Here is a 21,313-nt window from a genome sequence, read left to right as displayed (position 1 = left end):
ACGTTTGCCTCGAGTCCGCCAAATACCGAGAAAGAAGAAACTGCGGCGATTTCGGAAGTAGCCGTTTGATTGGAGGAAGGGCTCGATCAACAAAGAAAGATGGCTGAAGTGATCGAGCTGCACAAACTCAAGGTTGGTCGTGCCATTGATGACGAAATGTCGCAGTGTAGACTGTTAGCTTTGTGTGTTTGGTGAGCGATGGGTGGTTCTCGGTTAGGGTGGCGTGAAAGCGAAAGTGGTCGCGTCGGTGTCGTGTCGAAAGACCGGGTGCCTACGCTAATGCTAATGCTAAAGCCAAGCGTTGTGCTCACGTTATCCGAGCGTTCTCCACTCAAGCTCGAAAAACGCCGATTCTCAATCAAAATAGTTCTCCCAAGGTCTCACTTTATCGACTAAAAAGCACAGCGAGCGGGAGCATCGAGTGCCCGTTGCTCAACATCAAATGTTTGGCAACATGTGGAAACATGAGGCGGGCTTGCAAAAGTAATTGTTTTCGCCTCATATTATTATTCACGCCCACGGGTTTAGTGGATGAAAACTGCTCAAATTGTAAGATTGCGATATTTTCTTCTATAAATCAAACATTTTATTCACGCGACATGAAGCGGACGCATCTGATTTACTCTCGTCGACCGAATGAAGGCACGATTCAGTAGCGCACATTTCTATTTATTCATTTTGCAAAACATCGATGTTCCAACGAACTTTAAAGGTAGTGACAAAACCCGACCGAAGCCGAAGCAACGTCAGTCAAAAGGGTTCAAGGCACAACATCGTGCAGCTTCGGTTTCAGCCCGAACCCGCCGAACGGAGTGATGCAGAAAAGCACCTGCCAGACCGTCGACGGAGCAACAAACACCTAGCCTGGCCCTCAACATATCGTGCGTTATGGGCCAAGCTTGCAATGTCTAATGAATGCCGCGGGCACCGAATTATTGTCAAAGTGCACAATCGGAACCATTTGAGGTTATCAATGTTTCTGTGTTGGGTTTCAGCTTGCTGAGCTGAGGCAAGAGTGTGACGCGCGAGGTCTGGAGACCAAAGGCAATAAAGGCGACCTGGTTGCACGTCTGCAGGCCTACCTGGACGAGCACGGTGAGCCTCGAGACCTGCGCCAGTCAAAGTGGCTGTGGGGGAGGGGTGGGTTGCCTTTCTCTGCTGTGTAACATGGGCAGACGGCAGAGCTAGAAGCTTTTCCAATTTGCGTGGGCAAATGGGCTCATAAACATGGAATGCACATGTCAACCACCTTAAATCTCACTTGTGCTTTTGAAAGTGCACTTTTAAGCGACGTTTCACGGCCATCCTGATGCGTCAACTCTTTGGAATTTTATCCTGTATGAGCTAATGGTGGATTGGATTGGATTTACCTTTATTAGTCTCTCAGTGGAGAAATTTACATTTCACAGCAGCAAAGTTATAAAAGGAAGATGAAATGACTGAAATAAGTAGAAAAACTAAATACATAAACTGTAGGTGTTATTGATGAAAGTTTTTTTCCAGTGAGACCCAATCACCGACAGAACGGTTTGGGGAGATTGGGTTGATAATGATAATAATAATACATTTAATTTCTAAGCGCCTTTCAAAAGTCTCAAGGGCACTTTCCAGTCACGGGATTTTGTTGTGCGGGTGAGCAGCGGTCGCCATTCGCGCCAGCGGTCACTCTACCCGGAAGTAACACAGCAGCAAAGTGATGAAAGGAGGAAGCAAGTTATTGGCTCTCATTTGAAGGGATTCTTTTGGCCACACTTTATGAAGGTGATTGCGTCTGATTGATACAGTGTCTGTTGTCTTGAATGTCTTTTCACGCAAGCCACAGATGAAGATGTGGACGTGGACGAGGTGCTGGCGGACGATACCGCGGTAACGTCGGCGGCCGGTCGGCAAAATGGCGCTTTGTTGACGCGCTTGCGGAGAAATCGCCATCCTTTCTGCTTGCGTTGCAGGATTTCCCCAAAGTTGAAATTGTGGACAACGGCAAAGATGCTAAAGAATCGCCATCGCCTGAGGTCGATCTGTGAGTTTGCTTGTTTGGTTAGTTTTTTAATTGCTTGATATCATCGGAACCGTGGGTGGTTTTGAAACACGGCGAACGAGCCCCCAGCAGTCGCGCAATGCCGATAATGGGGAAGATTTTTTTTTGTTCCTCTTGAGCTTCCGCCGTGACTATTGCTCAGCTGCACTATTGTGTTGTGGCGCTTAGAGTTTGAAAAACTGTTTCTACAAAGTCGGATTGTGAACACCACAGTTGCCAAATCTGGCCCGCCACCTCATTTTATTCGGCCCGGGAAAGCAAATCAAGCATGTCAAGTGCCATTGTTGCTTGCTAAAGTCTGAACCAAAATTTCAAATTGTCTCATGTGAACCACAATATCAGTCATGAGCCACGACATCAAATTTCGACACTAGTTCTTCATTAATTTATTGTGCGCTCGAGTTGTAATATGTGGAGGGTGTAACTGGTGGGTATATTGTCATTGGTTGCCATGACAACAAAAATATAATTTATTTGGTCTTGTTCTGAACCTTTAGATGTGTGTTTTTCTTAAAATTGTCTACGATACTTTATAATGTTTTGTCATTATCACTTTCGCTTCAGTGTCATGTGTTTCGATGTACGAAAGTAACTGCAGAGAGACAGAATGAGAGTAACTGCTAAAGAGAGAGAACGACAGTCTAAGGCAGGGGTGCTCATTACGTCGATCGTGATCTACTGGTCGATCGCGGAGGTAGAACTGGTCGATCGCAGCGTGACAGTAAAAAAAACATTTGTCAGCCTATCAAACGTCTCGTCACTTGATTGACGTACAGGGCAACCATTCAGATGACAACTGAATTTTGACCTTTAGGCATGTAAACAACGGAACTAAACGCAGCAAAATTTACAAGCTAGTCAGCGAATTACCTCAGATTTTAAGCCCTTGCTAAAACATATGGTGATCAAAATGAGTGAGAAAGCTGGACCAAGTAAGGGGGCAAAACATATTACTTTCATACGGAATGGGAAAATGTGGAGCGCCATTTTCGGACTGTTCATGGAAAAGACGACATTGACTTCCCACCGAAAAGCCAGCTGAGAAAGAGAAAGGTGGACGAACTAAAATCCCAGTTGTCCGGAGAGCAGTCATTTTTCACTCAACATAGCGAGCGGGAGCATCGAGTGCCCGTTGCTCAACATCAAATGTTTGGCAACATGTGGAAACATGAGGCGGGCTTGCAAAAGTAATTGTTTTCGCCTCATATTATTATTCACGCCCACGGGTTTAGTGGATGAAAACTGCTCAAATTGTAAGATTGCGATATTTTCTTCTATAAATCAAACATTTTATTCACGCGACATGAAGCGGACGCATCTGATTTACTCTCGTCGACCGAATGAAGGCACGATTCAGTAGCGCACATTTCTATTTATTCATTTTGCAAAACATCGATGTTCCAACGAACTTTAAAGGTAGTGACAAAACCCGACCGAAGCCGAAGCAACGTCAGTCAAAAGGGTTCAAGGCACAACATCGTGCAGCTTCGGTTTCAGCCCGAACCCGCCGAACGGAGTGATGCAGAAAAGCACCTGCCAGACCGTCGACGGAGCAACAAACACCTAGCCTGGCCCTCAACATATCGTGCGTTATGGGCCAAGCTTGCAATGTCTAATGAATGCCGCGGGCACCGAATTATTGTCAAAGTGCACAATCGGAACCATTTGAGGTTATCAATGTTTCTGTGTTGGGTTTCAGCTTGCTGAGCTGAGGCAAGAGTGTGACGCGCGAGGTCTGGAGACCAAAGGCAACAAAGGCGACCTGGTTGCACGTCTGCAGGCCTACCTGGACGAGCACGGTGAGCCTCGAGACCTGCGCCAGTCAAAGTGGCTGTGGGGGAGGGGTGGGTTGCCTTTCTCTGCTGTGTAACATGGGCAGACGGCAGAGCTAGAAGCTTTTCCAATTTGCGTGGGCAAATGGGCTCATAAACATGGAATGCACATGTCAACCACCTTAAATCTCACTTGTGCTTTTGAAAGTGCACTTTTAAGCTACGTTTCACGGCCATCCTGATGCGTCAACTCTTTGGAATTTTATCCTGTATGAGCTAATGGTGGATTGGATTGGATTTACCTTTATTAGTCTCTCAGTGGAGAAATTTACATTTCACAGCAGCAAAGTTATAAAAGGAAGATGAAATGACTGAAATAAGTAGAAAAACTAAATACATAAACTGTAGGTGTTATTGATGAAAGTTTTTTCCAGTGAGACCCAATCACCGACAGAACGGTTTGGGGAGATTGGGTTGATAATGATAATAATAATACATTTAATTTCTAAGCGCCTTTCAAAAGTCTCAAGGGCACTTTCCAGTCACGGGATTTTGTTGTGCGGGTGAGCAGCGGTCGCCATTCGCGCCAGCGGTCACTCTACCCGGAAGTAACACAGCAGCAAAGTGATGAAAGGAGGAAGCTAGTTATTGGCTCTCATTTGAAGGGATTCTTTTGGCCACACTTTATGAAGGTGATTGCGTCTGATTGATACAGTGTCTGTTGTCTTGAATGTCTTTTCACGCAAGCCACAGATGAAGATGTGGACGTGGACGAGGTGCTGGCGGACGATACCGCGGTAACGTCGGCGGCCGGTCGGCAAAATGGCGCTTTGTTGACGCGCTTGCGGAGAAATCGCCATCCTTTCTGCTTGCGTTGCAGGATTTCCCCAAAGTTGAAATTGTGGACAACGGCAAAGATGCTAAAGAATCGCCATCGCCTGAGGTCGATCTGTGAGTTTGCTTGTTTGGTTAGTTTTTTAATTGCTTGATATCATCGGAACCGTGGGTGGTTTTGAAACACGGCGAACGAGCCCCCAGCAGTCGCGCAATGCCGATAATGGGGAAGATTTTTTTTTGTTCCTCTTGAGCTTCCGCCGTGACTATTGCTCAGCTGCACTATTGTGTTGTGGCGCTTAGAGTTTGAAAAACTGTTTCTACAAAGTCGGATTGTGAACACCACAGTTGCCAAATCTGGCCCGCCACCTCATTTTATTCGGCCCGGGAAAGCAAATCAAGCATGTCAAGTGCCATTGTTGCTTGCTAAAGTCTGAACCAAAATTTCAAATTGTCTCATGTGAACCACAATATCAGTCATGAGCCACGACATCAAATTTCGACACTAGTTCTTCATTAATTTATTGTGCGCTCGAGTTGTAATATGTGGAGGGTGTAACTGGTGGGTATATTGTCATTGGTTGCCATGACAACAAAAATATAATTTATTTGGTCTTGTTCTGAACCTTTAGATGTGTGTTTTTCTTAAAATTGTCTACGATACTTTATAATGTTTTGTCATTATCACTTTCGCTTCAGTGTCATGTGTTTCGATGTACGAAAGTAACTGCAGAGAGACAGAATGAGAGTAACTGCTAAAGAGAGAGAACGACAGTCTAAGGCAGGGGTGCTCATTACGTCGATCGTGATCTACTGGTCGATCGCGGAGGTAGAACTGGTCGATCGCAGCGTGACAGTAAAAAAAACATTTGTCAGCCTATCAAACGTCTCGTCACTTGATTGACGTACAGGGCAACCATTCAGATGACAACTGAATTTTGACCTTTAGGCATGTAAACAACGGAACTAAACGCAGCAAAATTTACAAGCTAGTCAGCGAATTACCTCAGATTTTAAGCCCTTGCTAAAACATATGGTGATCAAAATGAGTGAGAAAGCTGGACCAAGTAAGGGGGCAAAACATATTACTTTCATACGGAATGGGAAAATGTGGAGCGCCATTTTCGGACTGTTCATGGAAAAGACGACATTGACTTCCCACCGAAAAGCCAGCTGAGAAAGAGAAAGGTGGACGAACTAAAATCCCAGTTGTCCGGAGAGCAGTCATTTTTCACTCAACATACTTCAAAAGCGAAAGCCGGCAACGAAGCATCGTTCCGGGTGAGTCACGCCATCGTTAAAAACAATAAGTCCTTCCAAGACAGAGAGATGGTAAAAGAACCAGTCGTTGAAGCAGCGGACTCCTTGTTCCGAGACTTAAAAAATAAGGCAGAGATATTATCTTCAATCAAAGCTCTGCAGCTGTCAAGACATACAGTTGCACGGCGCTGTGAAGCCATGGCTGAGGATTTAACCCAGCAAATGTGGAAAGACATAGGAGATTGTGAGTGTTCTCACTGCTGAAGTCCATGGCTCATGGACTGGAACTTACTCACAGAGGGAAAGTACCCCAACATGAGGAAATGTGCTACCTACTTGACTGCATTTTTCGGCTCCACTTATTTATGTGAGTCAGCCTTTTCCTACATGAAGATCATTAAGTCCAAATACCGTTCCACCATGACTGATGAACATTTGGAAATGTGCTTGAGGCTGGCTGTCAGCATCTACTGTCCGGACTATGCATCCCTGGCTGATTCAATTCAGTGCAAGTCATCAAAGTAAACTCAGGCAATTACAAAAAAAAAAATAGTTATTTATTATGTTATGTATATGTAGTTATTATGTGTGTTGTGCAATATTGGCTTATGCAGTTATGCAAGGTACATCAACATACATTGTACATACAAAGAATCCTTAATACATTTGAAAATAATTGTTTTGCATTTTTGTAGTGGGTAGATCATTTTGACTTGATTGTTTTTATAAGTAGCTCGAATGCTGAAAAAGTGCGAGCACCCCTGGTCAAAGGTCTACGTAAAAGTTTACCTACTTTCGGTTATTAAGATGCACACATTTTCACTGTAGCTTCCCCGGTCAAGGATGACGCTTCGTACTGATGCTTCGCACTATTGTGGAACACTTGAAACACCGTGAAAACTAAAGGACATTAAAACGTCAACATTACACTAAGTTTGACAAAACATACAGTAAATAAGCTAATTAATAATGTACCGGGTGCACCTTATTAATCGAAATTAGATAAACTTTTACGTAGACCTTTACTCTCAGTTACTCTCGTTCTGTCTCTCTGCAGTTACTCTCGTACATCGGAACACGACACGGAAGCGGAAGTGATAATGACAAAACATTATAAATAAAGTATCGAAGACGATTTTAAGAAAAACACCAGTGTCTGAAACTCATGACAAAAAGTTAGTGGACCCCCAGGCAGACAACTCTGAAAAGTTGCCTGCCCGGCCATAAAGTTGCCTGCACCATTTTTCACAACTTGAAACACAACAAGACGACTAATTGCACAAAAAAAACATTGTTGCGATCTATCAAGGATTTTTTTGCTCCAGTTGTTGTTTGTCATCGTGGTGCACAATGCATTGTTTGCATTGCGTTGTCTGCTCAAAGCCACATGGACTCCTCTTTCTAAGCGACTTTCAAAACCCTCAAGTACACATTAAAATCACGGTATACTCCGAAGCACAAGACAGGCTTCTGATTGGCTGCCGTGCCGAGTATGCAAATTGCCAAATGATCATTCATTTGGTAATTTGCATACTCAGCACGGCAGCCAATCGGAAGCCTGTTTTGTGCTTCGGACTATACCGTGACTGAAAAGTCTAATTGAAAGAAAGAGGAGTCAACGTGGCTTGTAGTGGTTTGCTTGTAGCTTTTGCTTTATTGAATAAAACAAATGTTTGATTTGAAAAAAAAACAACTTTTTTTTCTTTCTTGAAGAAGTTGTCGGCCACCCGGACCGAGACGTTTTGAAAGTTGGATGCCCGACGTAAAACTTGTACGCCCCGGGCCACCTGGCAGATGTTATTTCATACACTGAAAACACACCTATAAAGGTTCGCATAGAAACGTTAAACACTTTTACAGAACAACAAGACCAAATAAATTCTGTTTGTTGTCATGGCAACCAATGACAATATACCCGCCAGTTACAGAGGGAATGAAACATTCTAATGGCTTTCCCAAATTCATAATGGAAACCGTAACGACAATGTGGCCCGCGGCAAAAAATGACTGACACCCTTGTTGAACAACGAGCGGAAGGCTGCTTGTCATCACGCTTCACTCTCGGCTATTGTGGCCGGCGTGCATTCGGCACACCGATGCAGTGCGTATGCGAGGCAGCGCTTGTATTTTGGGGCTTCCTACAAGGTGGCACCAGTCGACTCTCATACCGTCGGACAAGAAATCAAGTGGAAATAATATTTTGTTCCCGCGCTTGTGTTTTCAGGCCCACCGAGAAGAAGATTGTGAAGATATGTCCTCCAGCGACGGGTGGTGAAGTACGTGTGGCCCGAGATCCAGTGCCACTCCTTTTATATTTCCCTTGTTCGTTTGTTTTGTCTTTGCCTGACATTTACCAGCAAACGCCATCTTTTGTTGAGCAGCAGCTCCAGAAACGCGCCGAGCGTTTCAATCTGCCCCCATCGGCTGAAGACAAGAAGGCCCGGCGCGCGGCCAGGTGATAATGTTTTGTCATTATCACTTTCGCTTCAGTGTCATGTGTTTCGATGTACGAAAGTAACTGCAGAGAGACAGAATGAGAGTAACTGCTAAAGAGAGAGAACGACAGTCTAAGGCAGGGGTGCTCATTACGTCGATCGTGATCTACTGGTCGATCGCGGAGGTAGAACTGGTCGATCGCAGCGTGACAGTAAAAAAAACATTTGTCAGCCTGTCAAACGTCTCGTCACTTGATTGACGTACAGGGCAACCATTCAGATGACAACTGAATTTTGACCTTTAGGCATGTAAACAACGGAACTAAACGCAGCAAAATTTACAAGCTAGTCAGCAAATTACCTCAGATTTTAAGACCTTGCTAAAACATATGGTGATCAAAATGAGTGAGAAAGCTGGACCAAGTAAGGGGGCAAAACATATTACTTTCATACGGAATGGGAAAATGTGGAGCGCCATTTTCGGACTGTTCATGGAAAAGACGACATTGACTTCCCACCGAAAAGCCAGCTGAGAAAGAGAAAGGTGGACGAACTAAAATCCCAGTTGTCCGGAGAGCAGTCATTTTTCACTCAACATACTTCAAAAGCGAAAGCCGGCAACGAAGCATCGTTCCGGGTGAGTCACGCCATCGTTAAAAACAATAAGTCCTTCCAAGACAGAGAGATGGTAAAAGAACCAGTCGTTGAAGCAGCGGACTCCTTGTTCCGAGACTTAAAAAATAAGGCAGAGATATTATCTTCAATCAAAGCTCTGCAGCTGTCAAGACATACAGTTGCACGGCGCTGTGAAGCCATGGCTGAGGATTTAACCCAGCAAATGTGGAAAGACATAGGAGATTGTGAGTGTTCTCACTGCTGAAGTCCATGGCTCATGGACTGGAACTTACTCACAGAGGGAAAGTACCCCAACATGAGGAAATGTGCTACCTACTTGACTGCATTTTTCGGCTCCACTTATTTATGTGAGTCAGCCTTTTCCTACATGAAGATCATTAAGTCCAAATACCGTTCCACCATGACTGATGAACATTTGGAAATGTGCTTGAGGCTGGCTGTCAGCATCTACTGTCCGGACTATGCATCCCTGGCTGATTCAATTCAGTGCAAGTCATCAAAGTAAACTCAGGCAATTACAAAAAAAAAATAGTTATTTATTATGTTATGTATATGTAGTTATTATGTGTGTTGTGCAATATTGGCTTATGCAGTTATGCAAGGTACATCAACATACATTGTACATACAAAGAATCCTTAATACATTTGAAAATAATTGTTTTGCATTTTTGTAGTGGGTAGATCATTTTGACTTGATTGTTTTTATAAGTAGCTCGAATGCTGAAAAAGTGCGAGCACCCCTGGTCAAAGGTCTACGTAAAAGTTTACCTACTTTCGGTTATTAAGATGCACACATTTTCACTGTAGCTTCCCCGGTCAAGGATGACGCTTCGTACTGATGCTTCGCACTATTGTGGAACACTTGAAACACCGTGAAAGCTAAAGGACATTAAAACGTCAACATTACACTAAGTTTGACAAAACATACAGTAAATAAGCTAATTAATAATGTACCGGGTGCACCTTATTAATCGAAATTAGATAAACTTTTACGTAGACCTTTACTCTCAGTTACTCTCGTTCTGTCTCTCTGCAGTTACTCTCGTACATCGGAACACGACACGGAAGCGGAAGTGATAATGACAAAACATTATAAATAAAGTATCGAAGACGATTTTAAGAAAAACACCAGTGTCTGAAACTCATGACAAAAAGTTAGTGGACCCCCAGGCAGACAACTCTGAAAAGTTGCCTGCCCGGCCATAAAATTGCCTGCACCATTTTTCACAACTTGAAACACAACAAGACGACTAATTGCACAAAAAAAACATTGTTGCGATCTATCAAGGATTTTTTTGCTCCAGTTGTTGTTTGTCATCATGATGCACAATGCATTGTTTGCGTTGCGTTGTCTGCTCAAAGCCACATGGACTCCTCTTTCTAAGTGACTTTCAAAACCCTCAAGTACACATTACAATCACGGTATACTCCGAAGCACAAAACAGGCTTCTGATTGGCTGCCATGCCGAGTATGCAAATTGCCAAATGATCGTTCATTTGGTAATTTGCATACTCAGCACGGCAGCCAATCAGAAGCCTGTTTTGTGCTTCGGACTATACCGTGACTGAAAAGTCTAATTGAAAGAAAGAGGAGTCAACGTGGCTTGTAGTGGTTTGCTTGTAGCTTTTGCTTTATTGAATAAAACAAATGTTTGATTTGAAAAAAAAACAAACTTTTTTTTCTTTCTTGAAGAAGTTGTCGGCCACCCGGACCGAGACGTTTTGAAAGTTGGATGCCCGACGTAAAACTTGTACGCCCCGGGCCACCTGGCAGATGTTATTTCATACACTGAAAACACACCTATAAAGGTTCGCATAGAAACGTTAAACACTTTTACAGAACAACAAGACCAAATAAATTCTGTTTGTTGTCATGGCAACCAATGACAATATACCCGCCAGTTACAGAGGGAATGAAACATGGCTTTCCCAAATTCATAATGGCACCCGAGAGGAAACCGTAACGACAATGTGGCCCGCGGCAAAAAATGACTGACACCCTTGTTGAACAACGAGCGGAAGGCTGCTTGTCATCACGCTTCACTCTCGGCTTTTGTGGCCGGCGTGCATTCGGCACACCGATGCAGTGCGTATGCGAGGCAGCGCTTGTATTTTGGGGCTTCCTACAAGGTGGCACCAGTCGACTCTCATACCGTCGGACAAGAAATCAAGTGGAAATAATATTTTGTTCCCGCGCTTGTGTTTTCAGGCCCACCGAGAAGAAGATTGTGAAGATATGTCCTCCGGCGACGGGTGGTGAAGTACGTGTGGCCCGAGATCCAGTGCCACTCCTTTTATATTTCCCTTGTTCGTTTGTTTTGTCTTTGCCTGACATTTACCAGCAAACGCCATCTTTTGTTGAGCAGCAGCTCCAGAAACGCGCCGAGCGTTTCAATCTGCCCCCATCGGCTGAAGACAAGAAGGCCCGGCGCGCGGCCAGGTGAGACCCAGCCGGCCCACTCGCTGCTTTCCGCCTCCTGTTCCATACTTGCAACCAAATTGAGATGGTACCCTTCTGATTTAAAACAGATTCTTATCTTACAGACAGTGTATTGTCGGTGTTCAAATACCTGACATGTTTCGGCGTCTACTTCCGCCTTCGTCAGAGTGTGACTGTTTTAAATTAGATATCAAGTAGACAGGATGAACTTAATACAACTAACTGGTCCCCCTCTGGTTCGGTTCTAGTCGCATTTGGGTTGAGGTGGCAAATGGGAAGCGGAATTACCATTCGTGTGCGAACTGCAGCCCGACGACTTGAACGTTTCCATCCTAGAGGCTCGCCGCGCCACATTCTACCTCACAAGTGTCAAAGTCAAGGCACAGGGCCAGATCTGGCCCACCACATCATTTTATTCGATAAATTTTACGATGCTTGCTAAAGTCTGAACCAAAATTTCAAATTCCCCCAATGTTAACCACAATAACAATCACTATTTTTACTTCTAATGTTTAAATGATTTATTCATTTGTTGTGCGTGCTATATGTAAAATGTGGAGGGGATAAAACATTCTAATGGCTTCCGCAAATTCATATCGTCCCCCCGAGAGAAAACTAACGACAACGTACCCTGCGGCAAAAAAATACTTTTACCTGCTGTAAAGTATTGTTTGAGTAGTAGTGTTTGATTTTTCATGACCTAGCAGGGCGTTTCCCATCGTTTCTGTTTCTAGGTTTGGTTTATCGATCAACGCTTCAAATGGATCAACAGGTGCGTATGATGACTTTTGGCACCACGCCGCCGTCCGGCGTGTCCAAGCGCCGCGCAACATCAACCCTTTGCTTCTGCACAGGCACCGCCTTGGCTAGAAACGTGCCGGTAAGAGCCTGCTCTCCCTCCCACAATGCGTGTGTTGCTGCCCTTCCTCTGACCCGGTGATCCTTTTGCCGTCTGTCACAGGTCAACGTTGATCAGCTGAAGAAGAGGGCGGAGAGATTTGGCATGAACGTCTCGTCGGTCTCGCAAAAGGTGGGCCCAACTGGCGGCGGAAGGTTTTCCCGCTACTTTCCGCACCAACAGTGTGGACTCAGTTTGGAGGTTTATTTCGGCACCCAAGTGGTTCATGGGCCGCCTTCCCAAACAAACAAAATAATAATAATAATAATACATTACATTTTAAGCGCCTTTCAAAGCTCTCAAGGACACTTTACAATCACAGACAAGCATCGGTACTATAATAAATAAAATACAATCCCAAGTAGAATGCAATAAATAAAATATAATTATAAATAGAAATAAGAGAGAGAGCTATGCAATTTTAAATAGGTGGGTTTTGAGATGGGACTTGAAGGTGGGAAGAGAATCCATGGTACAAATGTTGGGAGGAAGTGAGTTCCAAAGTTTGGCAGCAGAGCAGCTGAAGGCTCTGTCAACCATCGTGCTGAAATGGGCAAGGGGGGGGCACACGGAGGCGGAGGGAGGAAGAGGATCTGAAGGAACCAGGGGGAATAGAAATTTGAAGAATGTCAGATAGACATGCGACACTGATTGTGAGATGACACCACGCCGTGAAAAGGAAACACCAAGAAGGCGACAGAAGCAAAACAATGACTTGAGTTGGACTTGATGAGGTCCGTCAGCAATCCACGCTCGCCCTGGGTTTTTGCGTGATTTGGTGGCATATTGTTGCCATTGCCACAAAATGAGCGCTGCTGCAAGCCAGAACACGCGACACCATTTCCATTCGTTTCAACGGTTTATGAGGGAATCAAGTTGGGGGGGGTGCTTCCGCAAAGGAATTTTGCTCACAGTGGAAGGTTTGAGTTGATTTGGAGATTGAGTTAAAGGCTATTTGTTGTCTTGGCGGCGGTAGCTGGAAGCAGACGAGAAGCTGATGAAGAGGAAGGAAAGGTTCGGCATCCTCACAGGCAGCCCGGCGGCCGGATCGGCAGACGTCGAGGTAACTTCCCCTTGTTTTCTTTCCCGCAACGTTGACATTCTTAACGAGATGACCCTCAAAACATTTGATTTAAAGGACAACCGACGCCCCTGACAAGTTGCAAGTCCGTACGTGACGTCACTGAAGGAATGCCCCTGACTGAAAAAAGGACACATTGTAGCAGTCCTTCCATCACGTCAATAAATTATTTTGCTGTACTTGTTTGGTCTGAAAACGTCATGTTGCACCAAAAAGAGCCAGAAGGGAGCGACCAAGCTCCATGGAAGGAATGTATCAGCCTGTGGAAACGGGCTGATTCATTCCTCACCGGAGCTGGTCGCCATTTTTATGCCTCTTTTTGGGTGAGACATTCACCCCCGCCCGTTTGCCTCAAAATGACACGGAATAAATTATTTAATCGATTGCAAACATGTATGCTTTCCTCTTCAGAACTATTTGAATCATATTCATAACTGGATGTGTAACAAGAAAGCATATTGTCCGAATCTGAAGCCATTGTAGACAGTGTATTGTCGGTGTTCAAATACCTGACATGTTTCGGCGTCTACTTCCGCCTTCGTCAGAGTGTGACTGTTTTAAATTAGATATCAAGTAGACAGGATGAACTTAATACAACTAACTGGTCCCCCTCTGGTTCGGTTCTAGTCGCATTTGGGTTGAGGTGGCAAATGGGAAGCGGAATTACCATTCGTGTGCGAACTGCAGCCCGACGACTTGAACGTTTCCATCCTAGAGGCTCGCCGCGCCACATTCTACCTCACAAGTGTCAAAGTCAAGGCACAGGGCCAGATCTGGCCCACCACATCATTTTATTCGATAAATTTTACGATGCTTGCTAAAGTCTGAACCAAAATTTCAAATTCCCCCAATGTTAACCACAATAACAATCACTATTTTTACTTCTAATGTTTAAATGATTTATTCATTTGTTGTGCGTGCTATATGTAAAATGTGGAGGGGATAAAACATTCTAATGGCTTCCGCAAATTCATATCGTCCCCCCGAGAGAAAACTAACGACAACGTACCCTGCGGCAAAAAAATACTTTTACCTGCTGTAAAGTATTGTTTGAGTAGTAGTGTTTGATTTTTCATGACCTAGCAGGGCGTTTCCCATCGTTTCTGTTTCTAGGTTTGGTTTATCGATCAACGCTTCAAATGGATCAACAGGTGCGTATGATGACTTTTGGCACCACGCCGCCGTCCGGCGTGTCCAAGCGCCGCGCAACATCAACCCTTTGCTTCTGCACAGGCACCGCCTTGGCTAGAAACGTGCCGGTAAGAGCCTGCTCTCCCTCCCACAATGCGTGTGTTGCTGCCCTTCCTCTGACCCGGTGATCCTTTTGCCGTCTGTCACAGGTCAACGTTGATCAGCTGAAGAAGAGGGCGGAGAGATTTGGCATGAACGTCTCGTCGGTCTCGCAAAAGGTGGGCCCAACTGGCGGCGGAAGGTTTTCCCGCTACTTTCCGCACCAACAGTGTGGACTCAGTTTGGAGGTTTATTTCGGCACCCAAGTGGTTCATGGGCCGCCTTCCCAAACAAACAAAATAATAATAATAATAATACATTACATTTTAAGCGCCTTTCAAAGCTCTCAAGGACACTTTACAATCACAGACAAGCATCGGTACTATAATAAATAAAATACAATCCCAAGTAGAATGCAATAAATAAAATATAATTATAAATAGAAATAAGAGAGAGAGCTATGCAATTTTAAATAGGTGGGTTTTGAGATGGGACTTGAAGGTGGGAAGAGAATCCATGGTACAAATGTTGGGAGGAAGTGAGTTCCAAAGTTTGGCAGCAGAGCAGCTGAAGGCTCTGTCAACCATCGTGCTGAAATGGGCAAGGGGGGGGCACACGGAGGCGGAGGGAGGAAGAGGATCTGAAGGAACCAGGGGGAATAGAAATTTGAAGAATGTCAGATAGACATGCGACACTGATTGTGAGATGACACCACGCCGTGAAAAGGAAACACCAAGAAGGCGACAGAAGCAAAACAATGACTTGAGTTGGACTTGATGAGGTCCGTCAGCAATCCACGCTCGCCCTGGGTTTTTGCGTGATTTGGTGGCATATTGTTGCCATTGCCACAAAATGAGCGCTGCTGCAAGCCAGAACACGCGACACCATTTCCATTCGTTTCAACGGTTTATGAGGGAATCAAGTTGGGGGGGGTGCTTCCGCAAAGGAATTTTGCTCACAGTGGAAGGTTTGAGTTGATTTGGAGATTGAGTTAAAGGCTATTTGTTGTCTTGGCGGCGGTAGCTGGAAGCAGACGAGAAGCTGATGAAGAGGAAGGAAAGGTTCGGCATCCTCACAGGCAGCCCGGCGGCCGGATCGGCAGACGTCGAGGTAACTTCCCCTTGTTTTCTTTCCCGCAACGTTGACATTCTTAACGAGATGACCCTCAAAACATTTGATTTAAAGGACAACCGACGCCCCTGACAAGTTGCGAGTCCGTACGTGACGTAACTGAAGGAATGCCCCTGACTGAAAAAAGGACACATTGTAGCAGTCCTTCCATCACGTCAATAAATTATTTTGCTGTACTTGTTTGGTCTGAAAACGTCATGTTGCACCAAAAAGAGCCAGAAGGGAGCGACCAAGCTCCATGGAAGGAATGTATCAGCCTGTGGAAACGGGCTGATTCATTCCTCACCGGAGCTGGTCGCCATTTTTATGCCACTTTTTGGGTGAGACATTCCCCCCCGCCCGTTTGCCTCAAAATGACACGGAATAAATTATTTAATCGATTGCAAACATGTATGCTTTCCTCTTCAGAACTATTTGAATCATATTCATAACTGGATGTGTAACAAGAAAGCATATTGTCCGAATCTGAAGCCATTGTTTTTATTCTCCAGCAATGCAAGACGTCTTGGCGTGACGTCACGAACTGGGGGCGGGACTTTCTGAAAATGCCCAATTCGCAGCTCAGGGAGTTTGCCTCCCTCTGCTGGTGGCTTTTGGGTGTAAGACATGGTTTAAAAAAAACAGTACAGCAAAATACATTGACGTGGTGGAAAGACGCTACAATGCGTCTTTTTTACGGTGAGGAGGTGGTCCTTTTCTGACGTCACGTATGGACTCGTCACCAACTCAAAAACAAGACTTCCTGAATGTTCAGTGCGAGTCTTCAAACGTAAAATATAGCTATATGCGGTGGAATCTTATTAAAATACGCCCAGTAGAAGTCATTTGAAGCCATTTTACAAATTATGGACACAACTTGTCCGGAGACGCCGGTTGTCCTTTAAAGGACCAACGTCACACCCCCCCCCCCCCTGACAGGTCCCACGCCATGACTCAGGAAACTCACTTTTGACCCGGTAGCGCTAAAAATGAAGTCAAACGGAAATCGAGTGTGCGGTCGTTCGGGATTTTCGGGGTGATGTGGTGCTACACCGCCATCTTTGTGTATTAATGCCTGACGTTTTCTCCTTCACAGGCAAAGAAACTGAAGCGTGCTGCTCGATTTGGAATAGCATAGTGTTTGGGGGTATGGTTTATTTTTTCAAGGCGGGGGGAATTCTCAATCACCATGTTTCTAAGCGATGGCAAAGGTCTCCAATTGTGACCTTAGTATTCAGATTACAAAATAAATTTTGGAGAGGTAGTGGAACCCAGGACATTTTTTTGTCTGCTTACACTTAAACATATTTTTCTCTGCCTTTTTTTTCATTTACACTTGACATGTCAGACATATTGAGTGGGCATGACTGATGACTTAAGTTTGCTTTTGTTATTTTGTTGCCTGTTTTTTTTTATTGTCAAATCATCTTGAACTCTGCCTGGAAGAGAGCAATCTCAACCCCCACGCGCCTGTGATGTCGACTGGCAGTTTGGGACAAAAAGTTAGCAAAAATGGGCATTGTGGTGCTTCAAAACATGTTGACGATCCCCCTCCAGCAAGCTGACAATATTGACTTGATCACGGAAATGAGATGGCAGTCCGAACACGTCCCTTGATACTCTTTAGCCATATGAGAGTTGATTTTTTTAATATGCCACCCAGAAAGGTCATAGTCACGGTGAAGATCATCAGTAAATTGGAACATTTGGCAAGTTTAGAGTGTGTCATCACTTCAGACGACCTCAAGAAATGAAGCAAACTAGGCTAGATTTGTTTTTAAATAAACCAAATTTCTGTTTGGAGGCGAGTAACCATTTTTCAGAGAATGACTCATGTTTGATTTGTGTTGAATTTGTACCTTTGACTCCTGTAGCCGCTTGGTTCACCGCTTCACTTGTCTGTTCATTTTATAAAATATCAAGTTTTCATCTTTGTGAGACTGGCTTCCTTTCGTTGAATTGTCTGTTTGCAGTCAGTTACCCCTCACCCCCAGTTTCAGTAATGGCCGTGGACACCAAACTGACACAAGAACGAGGCTTCTAAGACACATGAGACAGTGTTAGTGATATGTCGCTCAAAGGATGCCGTCCATTGATGTGTATAAAAAAACATGAGCTGTGTTGACAAGTACATCGGGTTTCGGAGGCTCATCTCAAAGAAGTAGAAAAAAAATGTCTTGTGCGGGTGAGAGATAATGGTCCTCGCTGACCACCGATGATCATCCACATTTCTGTCAAATTGTTTTGACCATACAAGGCCGTTTTTGACAGAAATGGAAGAAAGGTTCCAATGGAAATTGACACAGGCTGGAGTCAGCATTATCTCTGAAAATGTGTATAAGCGGTCCTTCTCAAATATACCACGAGAACAGGGGTGCTCATTACGTCGATCTCGATCTAATGGTCTATCGCGGAGGTAGTACTGGTCGATCGCAGCGTGACAGTAAAAAAACATTTGTCAGCCTATCAACGTCCCCACTTGATTGACATACAGGGCAACCACTCAGATGACGCAGATAAACGCAGCAAAATTTACAAGCTAGTCCGCGAATTACCTCACATTTTAAGGCCTTGCTAAAACATGGTGATCAAAATGAGTGAGAAAGCGGGACAAAGTAAGGGGGCAAAACATTACTTTCATACGGAATGGGAAAATGTGGAGCGGCATTTTCGGACTGTTCATGGAAAATACGACATTGACTTCCCGCCGAAAAGCCAGCTGAGAAAACGTTGGACGAAATAAAATCCCAGTTGTCCGGATAGCAGTCATTTTTCACTCAACATACTTCAAAAGCGAAAGCCGGCAACGAAGCATAGTTCCGGGTGAGTCGTGCCATCGTTAAAAACAATAAGTCCTTCCAAGACGGATGGTTAAAGAAGCATTCCAAGTCATCAAAGTAACCAGGTAATTACAAAAAAATGTTAATAGTTATTTATTATGTTATGTATATGTAGTTATGTGTGTTGTCCAATATTTGCTTATTCAGTTATGCAAGGTACATCAACATACATTGAACATACAAAGAATCCTTAAAAGATTTGAAAATAATTGTGTTTTGCATTTTTGTCGTGGGTAGATCATTTTGACTTGGTAGTTTTTATAAGTAGCTCGTATGCTGAAAAAGTGTGAGCCCCCTGCACTAGAGGGTAGTCGTGTAGCATAACAGGAATTTTTAGGAGTACCAATTCCTGTAAAAGGTCAATTTATTGTAAACGTGAAATACGAAAATCAGACTGCCGATTTCCCACTGATAGTTGTGTCTAGATTAAATTAATTAAACTGGGAAACGATCAAAACAGTCACCAAAAACAAAATGGTGTCATCTCCAAGGCCTGAGTCAATCCCAGAAATAGTCGCAAAACATTGTCTCAATGCACTGATTTGTGAACACCTGGATGAGGCGCCACTGATTGAAAAACGAATAGCAAAAGCCACACGGAAACATGCTGAGCTCTCACTACTACACAGATACATCCAGATAGGATGGCCAACAGATATTCCTGTAAATCTCAGAACATATCACAATAATAAAAACAAACTTTCCATCGAAAAAGGATGTGTTCTGTGGGTGACAAGAGTAGTAGTGCCAGAGAAAATAAAGAGAGCAGTATTGAAAGAGATCCACGACGGACACCCTGGTATCGTTAAAATGAAGACAATTTCACGACAATATATCTGGTGGTCAAATATTGACAATGATGTAGAGAAGGTCTGCAGGGATTGTGAGGCACAACACTGAACAGTACAACAGGAAATTCGCCAGCAGATCTGTTCTTAAAAATACACGTGCGAACATGGCTGGATTTCCAGAAACCGAACATCTCTGAGATGGTGAGGAAGAAACAGTACAGGCAGAAGGAACCAGAGTGCAGTACCTGCACCACCAGCTTGTGCACTGGACCCGCCAGAGCCACTTGTACCAGAGAGTGGTTTTGAGACGTTCAGGACGTAAAGCACAATTGCCTTCCCGTTACGAGATTGAATGTGTACTTGAACGATGTTCAGATTGGGTTATTTGAGAAATTGTTATGCGGTGTGATGGGTAAGGTCATGTGAATATAGTAATCTAAATTCATGTTAATGCTGATTGAAATTATAGTTCAGACAGATTGGGTTATTTGAGAAATTGTTATGCGGTGTGATGGGTAAAGTCATGTGAATATAGTAATCTAAATTCATGTTAATGCTGATTGAAATTATAGTTCAGACATTGTTGAAATTACCTTTAAAAGACAACCGACGCCTCCAGACAAGTTGTGTCCATAATTTGTAAAATCACTTCAAATGACTTCTACTGAGCGTATTTTACAAAGCTTCCACAGCATATTGCTATATTTTACGTTTTAAGACTCGCGCTGAACATTCAGGAAGTATTGTTTTCGAGTTGATGACGATCCCTGATGTGACGTCACGTCTGGAACGCCCCTGACCAAGAAAGCGACATTTTGGGTACTTTGTTTGGTTTGAAAACTTCGTGTTGATCCGTGTTGATGGCAAAATTAAAAGGAAAACACAATAATAATGTGATAGTGAATCGTTGTGTGTTGCACCAAGGCTACTATTTGATACTAGTTGACACAAATTCCCAGCAGACAAATCAGCCCATTTCCAATGGAGCTTGGGCGCCATCTTGTGCATTTTCTGGGACGCTACATTGGAGTCCTGACGGCTCGAATTGATACGGGGGACTTCTTTAATCGATTGCAAACACTTATGCTTTCCTCTTCAGAACTATTTGAGTCATATTCATAACTGGATGAGTAACAAGAAAGCATCTTCTCCGAATCTTAAGTGTTAAGAAAGTTACATTGTATCCTCATTTTGTGTAATGCTGTAATACTGAGCTGATCTGGCAACCACGCGGTATCACGTGACTTGACAGCGATAAAAGCCAGTTTATGTATGTTTTTGACTTCTCGTACGACGATGAGCGCAGCGGCTGCTCTATGTGCTGCGGCAAATAAATATCCTACTTGTATGATCTAAACAAGAGGACCATCTTGACTCTTTATTCTCCCAAATGCATCGCTAAAGCGCTGAAGATATCAACATTAAGCCATTGTTTTGATTCTAAAGCACTGGTTCTTAATCTTGTTGGAGGCACCGAACCCCACCACTTTCATATACTCATTTACCGAACCCTTCTTCCAATGACTGTGCCTACTAACTGCAGTCTAGACTAAGGGATGGACCTCTGTGGTGGAGGATCCACAGAACCCGACACCGACTCACCGAACCCCAAGGGTTCGATCGAACCCAGGTGAAGAACCACTGTTCTAGAGCAAGGCGAAGACGTCCTGGCGTGGCGTCACGAAAAAGGGGGCGGGACCTTCCGAAACCCGGCATCTCCGAGGTCATTTTGAGGTAGTTTTGGGACACTTTAACTCATTTTTATTGGTGTTTTCCATTTGAGTAAAAATATCAGCCTGCGTGTGTTGGGTGTTTTATATGCTATAAAACGTTTTTTGATGTCAGTTAGGAAACAAAAAAATGGTGTCGGTCGTTCTTTAAGTTAAGGGGGAGGTAATGCAGTGTATGAAGCACAAAAGTTATATTGTGGGTTTGGATAGGTGAAGTT

At 44.0% G+C, this 21,313-nt stretch overlaps 1 protein-coding gene and 1 long non-coding RNA gene across 2 annotated transcripts; both read left to right on the top strand.

Annotated features, from left to right (window-relative positions):
- The first annotated feature begins 3 nt into the window (after window positions 1–3).
- On the top strand, window positions 4–13,484 carry LOC148903576 (uncharacterized). Its single transcript, XM_089015973.1, has 17 exons — window positions 4–132; window positions 996–1,095; window positions 1,823–1,866; window positions 1,950–2,020; window positions 2,603–2,618; window positions 3,606–3,623; window positions 3,738–3,837; window positions 4,558–4,607; window positions 4,691–4,761; window positions 8,129–8,180; window positions 8,286–8,359; window positions 11,185–11,236; window positions 11,342–11,415; window positions 12,150–12,187; window positions 12,270–12,295; window positions 12,377–12,445; window positions 13,290–13,484. The coding sequence occupies exons 1-17, from the start codon at window positions 100–102 to the stop codon at window positions 13,467–13,469; spliced, it is 1,068 nt and encodes a 355-aa protein (XP_088872099.1). The 5' UTR covers window positions 4–99; the 3' UTR covers window positions 13,470–13,484.
- Window positions 13,485–13,976: 492 nt separating this feature from the next.
- On the top strand, window positions 13,977–17,661 carry LOC148903575 (uncharacterized). Its single transcript, XR_016117628.1, has 6 exons — window positions 13,977–14,014; window positions 14,508–14,545; window positions 14,628–14,653; window positions 14,735–14,803; window positions 15,648–15,734; window positions 16,831–17,661. It is a non-coding gene; the product is annotated as an uncharacterized LOC148903575 (long non-coding RNA).
- Window positions 17,662–21,313: the final 3,652 nt, after the last annotated feature.

The sequence above is a fragment of the Hippocampus bargibanti genome, linkage group LG01 (genome assembly GCF_051943395.1).
Source record: "Hippocampus bargibanti isolate YZ-2025 linkage group LG01, ASM5194339v1, whole genome shotgun sequence".
Lineage (NCBI taxonomy): Eukaryota > Metazoa > Chordata > Actinopteri > Syngnathiformes > Syngnathidae > Hippocampus > Hippocampus bargibanti.
Note: the sequence above shows the minus strand (reverse complement) of the source record. Positions and strands in the feature narration are given on the sequence as shown.